The 12,643-nt window shown below is 41.8% G+C and overlaps 1 protein-coding gene across 1 annotated transcript in view; it reads left to right on the forward strand.

Moving 5' to 3' along the window:
* Positions 1 to 12,643, forward strand: part of MEIS1 (Meis homeobox 1) — a 112,370-nt gene that overhangs the window by 27,535 nt on the left and 72,192 nt on the right. The window contains exon 7 of the mRNA XM_082852417.1: positions 974 to 1,085. Within this exon, the coding sequence (XP_082708543.1) occupies positions 974 to 1,085 (112 nt within the window). The remainder of the gene's footprint in view (positions 1 to 973; positions 1,086 to 12,643) is intronic.

The raw sequence follows: 12,643 nt of genomic DNA on the forward strand, positions 1-12,643 counted from the left end.
TAACTCCACTACTGCACAGTCAGGAACCATGACATTCAATGACCGAAATGATGTAGGCATATTTTACATACAAGGTCATCGTGCTGTCCCGCTGGTAATCTTGAAGACAAATATCCCTTCCTAGCCAAGAATCAGCTTTCCACTCTGCATCATCCCTACTGTGCAGGATGACCAGTGACTCATAAGGCTGTTTCTGAAAGCTAGCACTAAAAGCTAATTAAAATCTTTTCTGGTGATAAAGGGAGATTTGGGAGAAGAGTCGCCATGATTGTTTTCCCCAAGAATTTAATTTACAGCCAGTTTTTTCCTATCTGAATGATACTTTCAAATACACCCAGTGATAAGAAGCAACATCTGTTTTCCCTTCAATAGTACAAGAAGGCTCGGCATGGGGCTGAGTGTACACAGTCCATGTGAATCTATTGTTATTCTCATTTCTTTTTGTCCCTGTGCCTGGTCCATTTGCCATGTACCATCCGGCAAACAGCTGACACATCCTAGCTATTATGGACCCCGGCCTAATTGTGAGGTCTTAAAAGCTCTGCCATGTTTGCCTTCTAGGATGAATCAGAAGCCTCTACACACAGACCACCACTCTCATTTTGCACTTTTAGAGTAGCAGACTATTGTGCCAGAGGGTTGCTTGACATTAAAAATACAGTCAGAATGAAGAGGCAGCGGTTTCCCCCTCCCCCCTTCTTTGCCTGGAATGTTTTTGTTTTCCTTAGTAATAAAGCATGCAGTTACTTACAGAATAACTATTGGTAGACATTATTTTAGCTCCGAAGCGGAAATTGGCAAATTTTAGATGCACCAGTGGAGCTCTGAGCTGGCACCCTTAGTGTAGGGGGACGGGAAAGATGACGTGGTTGTCCATTCCAGCCCTCCACCACTTTGACACTGTGCGAGGGGACCCTACCGGGACCGTGTTAACAGACCACTCTATTCAGATGTCTGCTTTGTGCCCTCACAGCCCTCTTGGAACAGAGATCACGATGACACGGCATCTACCCGCTCAGGAGGAACCCCGGGCCCTTCCAGCGGGGGCCACACATCACACAGTGGGGATAACAGCAGTGAGCAAGGTAGGAGAGCTGTTCTTGTTCTCTTGCTACTTGTGTCATTTTTCAGGGTTGAAAAATTAGAAATGTCTGGTGAGGGACTCTTTATACAGGTTTTCCTAGAACTCTTTATTACAGTTTTTCCTATAAACCCCGTGTAATATGAGAACCGGCTCATCTTATTTTATTCCTCTCGACCCCCTTCTTCTTTCTCTGCCAGACCAGCTGCCTAGCTGCCTGTCACCTGGCCACCTCCATAAAACAGGGTCAGTGAATGGACGGAGAGCAGAGAAGTAGATTAGACATTCGAATGTGTGGAAATAGTATGCCACTAATACCCTGCTCTACAAATAAAAAAGTGTTATTATTACTTACCCTTAGAGGCTTTTCAAGAGATCATGAAGAAACACCCACTAGGATTCCAACTGAACAATGTCTTAAGATGCCTAGAAGGCAGTGGGCCTTTTAGAAACGCATGCTGGGCTTCCCTCTTCACTGGGTTGAAGCCATTTTTCTGGATTTACTTATTTGAATCTCTTAAGTGCTTGGCTTCGTGGCAAAGTCACACTAAAGGGAATTAGGATGAAATGGCAAGAATCCAGATCAATTTCATTTGTGTGGTTCTTGGAATGCACACACCTGTATGTGTATCTGGGTGTCCATGGATGTGCATGTCTGACTATAACAGGGAGCAGATAAAGTTTAAACAGAAAGTTAAGCTTCAGCAATAAGGTGAATGAGGATTTAGACGTCTTGTACTGCTTTCGATGAGAACTACTGCAGGGTATTTTGTGTTCAATTCATGCAACCGAAGAGAGTATTCTCTCTCTGAATATAAAAAGATGGCTTTATTGAAGTTGACTGAGCCCACAGTAGGTACATACTTTAAAATCCGGTTTTATGATCATGTTTCACTGGAGTGCTGTTTCCCAACAAAAGAATTTTGTTTTCTAACCGAACTGGGCTATACCAATTAAAATTGCAAAGTCTACAATGAATTGAACACGATTAATTTGGCAACAGAAAAGTTCTTTTTTGGCGGGAGGGGTGGCAGATGTATGCTATTTGGACTGGGAATAACTTCTACACATAGAATTTTAAGTATTTGAGATATTTTATTGTTCAGAGAAAAGTTGCTGATTTCATCACAACTGTAAGTCTAGCAAAAATGGAGCCTGGAAGAGTAAACTGGTTCAGAGCTGAGGCAGAAACTGGTAACCTCTGACCTCTGCCTTTTACTGGAAAACGATATGCAGCATAAATCCACGGGGCCTACTTCCTTTCAAGTGTGCGTATGTCTATGTTATGGTGTTGCTGTTCACAGCACTATAGCTAAGATGAGGTCAGCATTTCCATATGAAGCCCTACTTTCAGAATTCAGCTCGCACCAAGAGTTTTCAGAAGGGTGTAGATGGACTCTCGATTCTTTTTCCTGTACTCCAGAGTTGCTACGTGGGGTCGTAGCCTAGTGTTTTGTTTGTTTGTTTGTTTTTCTTTTTCACGTTTTGCTTTTTAAGGCTACCGTCAGGAGGGTCGTTTGGCTGCTACTTTGAAGGCTTGTAAACGGCTGAAATGCATTTGTTTAAAATGGAAACATGAGTTTTCTTAAACATCATCTGATAAAAGGACTTTCAGAGGGCAAATGCCCCACCCCAGTTCTTCCCCTCTGACCTGTCGGAACAAGGAATCAGGAATTTCTCAGGTTCCTTTCTCCTTCAACACGTGCTCTCTAAAGGCCAATTTAATAGTGAATGTGACTGTAAGCCGTATACCCTTCACATTACCAGAGTTTTCCACTTACATCGTTCCTCTTTCTGTTTTTTCATATAAGACGACCACCTCGTTTTTCTTTTTTAAAGCATTTTCATATACATAGTCTCATTGGAATGACCTCAGTTGAACCTGCCTAAAACAACTGTGGTGGCGGATAAAACAGGTCTAGCCCCATTTGACAGAGGAGGGACAGAAGCTGTGGATGAGCTGAGCGATTTGTGGAAGCCCTGGTGCAGAAACAGGCCTAAAATGTCAGGCCCGCCCCTCCCCCCCCCACCCCGCCCACCCCTCCCCGCACTGCCCTCTCCTGGGCAGTGCGATTTATTCCCTGCTAAACGCGGAATGATGCCTGGAAGTGTTGCTGTAACAACTTCGGTGCATTTCCATGCCAACCACAACGCTTCTCAACTCTCTTTTTCATCCCTGGGACCTGTGGAGCTGGGTCTTTGTGCATCCTTCGGATTAGCTGTGCACAGTGGCTTTTCCGTGTTCTCCTGTCTGCCTTTTCTGGCAGCCATGGATGTGTAAACCGTGCCAGCAATTGGCCTGTAGTGCATGTGTCCTAAATAGTTATTTACACAGTTTGAGTCCATTTTAGTCAACTGGGTAAATAACAGCCCTCTTCAAAAGATTTATAAATCCATAAATATGTCTTTATACATACCCAATAGACAGAAATAACTCAATCTGTCCAGAACATATCCAAAGAGGTGTTTCCCTCACAGATGGGAGTAATACATATTTTAAAACTTTCTCTGCTGTATTATTTGTACCACATTTCTTTTCTCCTCATTCCTTTGCAATGTTTGCCCCTTCATTATGGCACCCAGCGTACAAAAAAAAGAAATCCCCTAGGCTTTGGTCCTCTGTTAAATAACCTTGTCTGTGGTACAAGGTGGGCATGTAACAGGCTCTGTCCTGTTCTTCTGGACTTTCAAAGTAAAGCAAAGAAAATCGGTCACCCAGGAAGTTTGTAATGTTCTGACAGATTTCAAAATACAGTAACAGTTCCTAGTTAGAGTTCCAGCAATTGGGGCGATTTTTGAGCGTCTGACGAGTTGCCAAATGAGTGGCTTTTGGGGTTGATAGAGTAGTTTGAGTCCACATTTTTTACCTAAGCATAAAAAAGTAAAGTACAAAATCCAACCCTGGGCATTCTGAAGGGCATATATGTGAAGTATGTAATTGGAAAATGTGAAAGATATTATTATTCAGGGGTTTGATGTTTATTCATGATTTACATAATATATCTCTCCCGCAACTCAAATTACTTATCATGGCAACTCTTCTTATGGCATCTACATTCATTTCATAGGAACACTTGTGGCCCCCTGCAGGAAATCGATTCTTTAATAGCAAAAGCGCCTTTAAATGGGCATTTAAAAGGAAAGCCTAACATCTGTGTTTGGTTGGGGACTCTGCTGCTGCGGCCGGGACATTGATTTTGTCTACTTTTTAACTTCCTCAAAGCACTTGCAAAGATATGAGATTGGATTCTTATTTTCTCACTGTCAATGATTTGCTATTTTCCCATTTCAGAAGAGAGAAAAGTAAAGCTCAGAAATACTGAAGTGAGTCACCGTGAGAGTCACCTCCGGATCTTGGTCTCTTGCCTTTGTAACTACTTTAGGATGGGGTGTTTTCAGGACCCCCAAGCAGAGTCTCATAAGATGAGGTGCACATTGGCAGATACTGTTCTCTTTCATGTGTCTTTTTTTATCCTACTGTGTGTGGCTGCCCTACGGACCATAATCAGGGTCTATTGTAGGAAGCGTGTAGTCTGGACAGGGAGAACACCAAGCAAATCTGGTGCCTTTCCCCACCGGATTGTACTCCTCCCCAGGAGGGCTGCCACAGACACTGTATAACCCATGAGCAGCCTTAGCTGTGCTTGACCACATTTTGAGTTTGGGCACGTCTCTGTTTTGGGTTGAAAGTCAAGAGAGACGAATACATGATAGTAATAAAATACTAAAATAACGTATTACGGGCGGTCAGTCAGTGTAGGTATTTCATCCGTCACTTTGTAGAGGAGGTCACGGAGGTTCAGAGAGGCTGAGAGACTTACCCAAAGTCACATACTGGTTGGTGGTACAGTAGGGACTTGAACCCATACCGTCTGACTCCAAAGCCCAAGCTTCTATTTGATATGATACTGGAGTGTGACTAAGAATGGGAAACAGATCACTCGAGGGCCATTCTTTCTGTTATCGATTCAGGGACTCTTCCCCCAGTGTCTGCACTGGGCCTGGCACTCCGCTCTGTAACAGTGACAGAGCTGTGAATAAAACAGAATCAGCATTAGCCTCAAGGGGGTTCTACTCTGCCGGGGACTGAGAATCCAGTTTTGTGTGCTGAGTAGAATGATGATCGAGCTATTTACAGAGAAGCAGGATGATTGATATGATTAATTTGTATTATGTATTAAGAGCCTCTACCATTTCACTCATTCTGAAATTTATTGAATTGAGAAGAGGAGCCTACAAAACAAGTAAAGACATTTCTCTTGCAGAACGTTTCCCACTTCAAGCTCATCTCGTTTTCCTCTTTTGTGAGGAAAAAGAAAGTCTTATTTCTACATAGAAATTTGATGTGAAACATTTCAGCCCTAAAGGACTTGACTTGGTCTCTAGAACTTCTAAAACGCACTTATGAACTTCTTTGAGGGCCAGGACTCAGATCAACGATAGTATCTTTGCTCCCACTAAAAAAACAAAACAAACAAACAAAAAAAAGCAAAACCAGCATGTTTCTGTAAAGAGGAACAATTGAAAAGCATTGCTATTTCTTTATAATAAAATGTGTCAGTAGCGGTCAGTGCCTCCCACTGTCCCCTCCCCTCCACGCCAGCTTTTGTAGGAGTTCAGGCAACCTATAGGCAGAAGGCAATTCCATTTATTATTGAAGGGAATCTCAAGGCGGTCGTTTCAGACCTGTGAAGCCAGCAGGCAGAGCAGGGTGAGAGGGAGCGGGGGTGTGAGGCAGGGAGACGGATGTAGGGAAGGGCCGCATTTTGTTCCAGATGACTAAGCAACGATTTATATACCCGCTCGTCTTTTTACATGAAGAAGAAAAGTAGTAACAGCCCAAACCCAGGCATTTGAAACAGTCAGCTGTCTGATGAATAATGGGATAGGTGGGAAGGAGCTCTCTGATTGGATGTCTTAATGAGCAATTTCGCACAGAGTTTGGGCTGCTGTTCCCCTTGACCTTTGCCCTTTATTGACCAAACTGACACTTCATTTTTCACATACTTCCAATTATGTCTCGGCTTAAGTGTTGCCCTCCCTCCTTTATTTCTTTCCTATGGACAACTTGAGAGTAGTTGAGGCCACGGAAGATATTTTAATTTGAAAAACTACCGTAACAACTCAGGTTTAGGATACAATCTGTAATCCGCAGTTTTTCGGATGAAGACACAAAGTGAATACTGCTTGTTTTGAAACAGTTTTCTGTCTTTCTTTTTTTTTTTTAATCTCAACTTACTTTAAAAACAAAATGTTTATAATAACCTAAGAACCCTGAAAAGGAAGAAAAATGTTTAAAAAGTAGGGTGTTTTTTTTTTTTTCCTTTCATCTGTCTGTTGGTCAGAGTGACTTGAATGATTTTAGATCTGTTCACACTTACCTCTTAAGCCTTGTTCTTCTCCGGGAACTTCTTATATTTCAATGGCACTAGAATGCATATTGAAAAATATGCTTTGGTGAGAAGAGAAAAGGAAAATATAATTGTGACCACAGGCCTTAGCCCTTGGGCCACTGCAGCCCTGTGTGGTACTTGAGTTACATTTAATGTTGTATTCAAATTAAAGTGTGGTCTTTGCTTGCAGTGGCAGGCAGAATAGGAAAATGATTTCCTGATGGGAAAAGTCAGGTGTAAAAAAGAAAGGGGAAGTCATTACACGCTGCAAATCCATGTTATCCAAAGGTCCATATTATTAACTTATCAAACACGTTGAATTAGATGTATGGACAGAGAATTGTTTTCCCAAGAACACCCCATACTCTAGTCACCTTACCTTTTATTGACTCATTAAATGTGAGTAACCGTTTTCTGTTCTCCATTTGCTTGACTTCTAGCATCATGAAAGCAGATCGTCTTAAAACAAAGAAAAGTAACTTCATCATCTAAAAGTCATAACTGTTTATTTAGGGGCATGAACTTGGCCATGAGTGTTTTCACAGAAAGTGCGTCTTCTCACTATTAGGCTACATCAGTAGTAAACCTGGTCATTGCTTTTCATCTTAAACAACTGAAAAATTCATTTGAAATTATTTACTCCCAAATAGATTTCCCTCTAACACAGAAGTATTTGTCTCAAGTAGATGAAGTGTTACCTACTTTATTATGTAGCCCTCTGGCATATCCATCGCATATTTTTACTATAATATGGTAATAAAAGAATGTAAAAGGCAGACAAAGGTTCTATCTTTTTCTGTAAGGTGACCTCTGTTACCAAGTAACTGCTTTACTTATGAGCTTATTAAAAACTCAAAAAATGAGCTTTTCATACTTCACGGGCATTGATGTGAAAATGAGCTGTCCTGTGAGTGGTTTTCTTGATCATTTTTAGAACAATTGATTAGCCAAAGAGCTCTGTCATTAGTTGACATTGACTGATAGCAATTTGTCACGAGCTCTGAAGGTCAGCTAGACAGTTGGAGTTTCAGCCTGCTTTTGATTGACCTTTACAGAGTCCATCCTCATGTGACTGGGTTTGAATGGGTCTGGCCCTCGATTGGAAAAGGCAGGGTACTAGTCAGCAGGATCATTTCGTATATTTTCTGTTGATTGCTCATTTTTATTTATGTGTGAACTCAAGGTCTGGATAGCTTATCACATTTTGTACTCTAGTTTTTGAAGCTTAAGAGGTGTGATACTTGTTAAGTATGGCCTTAAAACCACAATTCTGTTTTCCCTCTGGTTTGCAATGTTACGGTGGACTTGGTATGTGATGTAGACTTTGCTGCCGACACTTGCCGTTGTCACCTGTGCAGATACTGGGATTTTGTTGCCTGTGATGGGTTGGAATTTTGTTCTTGTTGTGATTGTTTCTTAAGAGATACCAACTCCAGTGTGGCTTGTAGGACTTCTGAAATTATACACCAGTTCTCTGACTTTCCTAGAATTAATGGCATCGGTCTCTCAAGAATCCTATGATAGTTTAAAAAATGAGTGGTAAGGAATTCTATGAATAATGATGTTATGTCAGTTCATCAGGAAGTCCTACAGCCAGAAGGTATGAAGACTTTTTAGAGAGGTATCTTCTCTTCAGTTTCACTCAGTCTGCTGTAAATTAGAGAAAGCTTTTCTGGCTATAACAACATTGGCGTTTCACCGAGAGTGGGATATATTTTCTATTGTAGTGGACCTGGAAGTTACTGATCCATAATGCTTAGTTCTTTCTTTCCAAGACTGTTAAGTATTTTTCAAAAGCACATCTCGCGTAGAAGAATATATTCCACACTCGTATTAATAACATGCATTTTACTGCCTTGTGTAAATAATAAAAACGGTGACCTGAGCTTTAAAAACCCAGATCCTACTGTGTAATTATTTAATTCAGTTTCCAAATAAGGCCTTTTTTTTCTCTTATTCTCTCTCACCTTCCCTTCTTCTCTTGATTCTGCATTGGGTTTTAAACTATAAGCAATAACTTGTTTTTCAGGTCCATCCTCCTAGGCATTCCAGGGCCACCGCACAGCTGAAACATGTGTTTCAGTTTCTACCCAAGAAAATAAACCAGGAGAGAATCCATTGTCCCCAGTGGTGGATTCTTCACAGGGTGTCATTCTTGGCAAGGCGGAAGTGAGGAAGTTAATTTTAGGGAAGCATCCATTTAATACAGCCCAAGGAGATAAAAAGAGTTTAGAATTATAATCACTTCTGCAGATGAGCCAAAATATGATCACAAGTTGTGCTTAAGGAGGGAAATATAAATGTATGCATTCTAGTCAAGTCATCAGAAATGGATTAAGCACTGACTGTGTGGAAGGTGTGCTGTGTGAGGCTATAAAAATGAGTAGGTCATAGTAGTTGCCCTCAGGAAGTTCGTGTGCGCTCCCAAGAGCGTCAAGCATATGCAAGTGAAATATTTGCTAAATGCTGAATATTCTTAGGGAGCTGTGAGTGTGTTTATTTCACAACACACCAGTGACCCAGACACAGTGAACTCTGTGGTCAAGGCTGTTGACTGAAACACAGAGTGGGTAGGATTTGGCCTAACTTGCAGAGGGACACCTCTACCTTCGTCCTCTGACTGCCATATAAGTTCAGCATGTCTGGGCCCTATGAGGCCACTCGAGGGAACTTGGTTCAGTTTTCCCGTGTGGCCACCCGGGGCCTTTGCTGTTTGAACTAGTGGGTCATCATTGCTTTCTCCACCTTTAGCCATGTGGCTGCTGACTCATACTGGTCTTCTTCAGGGGACCTTGACATTTTCTGGGGGGAGGGGACCCCTTTGGCAATTTGGTGAAGTCAATGGATACCTAGTCAGAGTAATATTTTTATTAACACACAAAATAAAATACATAAGATTATAAGGGAAACTAATTATATTGGAATCCAGTTATCAAAATATTTTATTTTTAAAAATAAATAAATAAATTTATTTATGGCTGCGTTGGGTCTTCATTGCTGCGCGCGGGCTTTCTCTAGTTGCGGTGAGCGCGGGCTGCTCTTCGTTGCGGTGCGCGGGCTTCTCATTGTGGTGGCTTCTCTTGTTGCGGAGCATGAGCTCTAGGCACGCAGGCTTCAGTAGTTGTGGCATGCAGGCTCAGTAGTTGTGGCTCACAGGCTCTAGAGCTCAGGCTCAGCAGTTGTGGTGCACAGGCTTAGTTGATCTGCGGCATGTGGGATCTTCCCAGACCAGGGATTGAACCCGTGTCCCCTGCATTGGCAGGCGGATTCTTAACCACTGCGCCACCAGGGAAGTCCTAACAAAGTATTTTAAAACACAAATCGTAATATAGTGATATAAGTGCCTCGTTTTAATATGCATTAAGTAACAAGGTCTAGCAATAATTCTATTGTCTATCACGTTTTTGAAATAGTGATGAATGTAAATGGTGTCTTAAGATATTTGTAACAACTGTATTGTATTATGTGAATATGATTTCCATGGGTGACAAAGTCACAGGTCCTACTAATAGTTCTGTGGTTTGTTACGTACCTAGATACACACTTGAAGTAAATGCTCATTGCAGTTAGAGGTTAGTGAGAATAAAAGGTTAATTTTTTTTTCCCTTCCAAGTACTTGGATCTTATAAATTCTAACCATGGATCCCCTTGTAGTGGGAGGGTCTATGTAGTCCAGGTTAAAAACTTCTAAACTAATTTGTGTCATCTGCAGGAAGTATTCTGTGAACCCCCAGATTGGAGGAAGTGATCCTCTTCTGTGTTGTCAGGGCATCCTGTGTTTTATCGTTTCTCATATATTGAAATGAGCCATTCATGCATCAGCCTCCCCAGGATGCCCCCTGGGAAGGGACTATGTCTTCTTCATCTTTAACTCTCCTGTGCCCAGCATAGTTATGACACATGGCCACTGATGGATAATTATTTATTGAAGAGGGTTGGGAACCCTCTCATGCTTTCAAACTGTGATTACACTACATTCCCTCGGGACTGATTTCTTTTGGGTGCCAGATGGCTAATCTCACATGGTAATCTCTGTCAAAATGTAAATAGATACGTAGGTCTTGTGTGTTCCCACCCGCAGAAAGGCATTTTAACCGGGGCGCTCAAGGAAACATTTGACAGGTAGCTCTTTCAGAAGTCGGTGGTAGATGGGTTTGCGGATGTACCTTAAATCACAGCATCCACATAGTTGCTGGTTCCGCCTACTCCTACACTTGAGTTCCACCCTCTGGCCCTGAATGGGCTTCCAGTAGAGGATGGGTGGGGACTGGCTACAGCATTTCAGTATCTTTTGAGGGATCTTAGGGTAGAGGTTAAGGATGAATTACAGGAATAACTGTGCCACCCTGGGAGGATGCTTTTATGTCCTGTGCTGTTCCCAGCAGCAGACATGATTGCATTCCCTGGGATGTGATATTTAGCTCTTCTCCTGAATTTATCTCTCTCCCTCATGACTGCTAGCACTAATTAAGGATAGTGGTGGAGATTTTGGCTGTTGGCCTAGCAAAAACTAACCCAAACAGTAAATTTATGCCAAGCGTTTTCCTTAAAAAGAGGTGGGCGTTGTCTACCTCTTACATTGATTGGTCCCAGAAGTGTAGTTGATAAGTTGGGGTTTGCTCAAGTGTCTGGCTTTGTGGATTAGTTCAGTCTTGCAGATAATTTTCCGTAATTACTTAACCTAAAAGCATTCTGTTTGATTACTACAATTAGCTTTAGCCTTCCCACATTTACCAATATCAACCCGTACGCATTCCCAGACGAAGCTTATTTTATCTCCTAACAAAGAATGGAAGAGGTAGAACTTCCTTCTACTTATTCCCATATCAGGAGAAAAAGAGAACATGACCTTATCTAGAAAATCTTAAATTTTCTTCAAAATCATATATTTTTAAGAAAGGGAGAATTGAAGAGTGAATGCAGAAAACATTGAATTTGCCAGTAGGTTTGTAGCTAGATTATTAACATTAATCAGTTCTCTCTCTTTAAACATTTCATTGTTTTAGTTTGACTCTTTCCTTGAGTGCCCCTATTACAATGCATCTGTGAGAGCAGGACAGTTAGCACCTTGGACCTTGTGCCCTTTCGGACTTTGATACCTTGGGAGAAAAAGGATATATCTTAATTTTACAATGCTTTTACATGTTTTCCTTTCCTTTCTATGAAAGGATTTAAGGAAGTTAGCAAAAGTATACAATAGGATTCAAATGAAGTAGATGAAGATATCAGAATGAAAGGAAAATAAATGAGAAGTCAGTCTTAAGGGTAGTAAGGGACAATATGAATTATAGGATCATGTCCATTTGCTAGAAGTAGGCAGTTAATTTGGCTCTGAGCTTCCTAGCAGCCAAAATGAAGAGTGAAATATAATTAGTTACAAGCTTTAGAGCATCCATGGAAGTGTTGCTCAGAAGAATCCCTCTGACAGGCATTAGGACCCACACGTGCTCACCCAGGAAATCCAGTGAGGTGGCATAGGCTGACATCCTAGCAACACCTGTAGGGCTCCTCTGCATTCCCCTCAGCTCCTAGCACAGTACTGCACATAGAGTAAGTACTTGATAAATATTTGATTGCTTTGTTCGGCTGTCTGGATTTATATTCAGCCCATTTGCACTTTCACTCCTTGGTATCTAAGCCTGTCTTGATTTCCGTAGTCGAAACAGATGACAGCCTGTCTTCATGTGAGCCACAGTGCTGATCATTTCGCGATGCCATGAGACCTTTTCCCACTTTTCCATCTCCTTCTGACCATTTCATGGTGAGCCAACTCCATTCTTTTTTCCCTGCACCTGGGGCTTGGGATGCAGGCGAGAACGCCCTTGTCCTTCTCGTTATTATCCTCTGAAACAGGGTTAATGGAGCCAGAGAGATTCAGATAAGTGACGGTGAAAATGGAGATGTCGAGGGACTGAGGTGGGACACCGGGATGGGAAGATGCAGGGGCCACGGTCTTTAACAACGGAAGTTCTGATGGAATATGATTTCAACCTATAAAATAGGAGCAGACTGTGTGTTGTGAATATTTGGATTACCAAGCACTCAGAACATCTCCTTATGTGAAAGGAATTCTTTTAGTGCCAATAAAAGGTATTGTTTTGGGACTTCCCTGGTGGCGCAGTGGTTAAGAATCTGCCTGCCAATCCAGGGGACACGGGTTCGATCCCTG

This window comes from Leucopleurus acutus (assembly GCF_964270905.1).
Source record: "Leucopleurus acutus genome assembly, chromosome: 12".
NCBI classification, from domain to species: domain Eukaryota; kingdom Metazoa; phylum Chordata; class Mammalia; order Artiodactyla; family Delphinidae; genus Leucopleurus; species Leucopleurus acutus.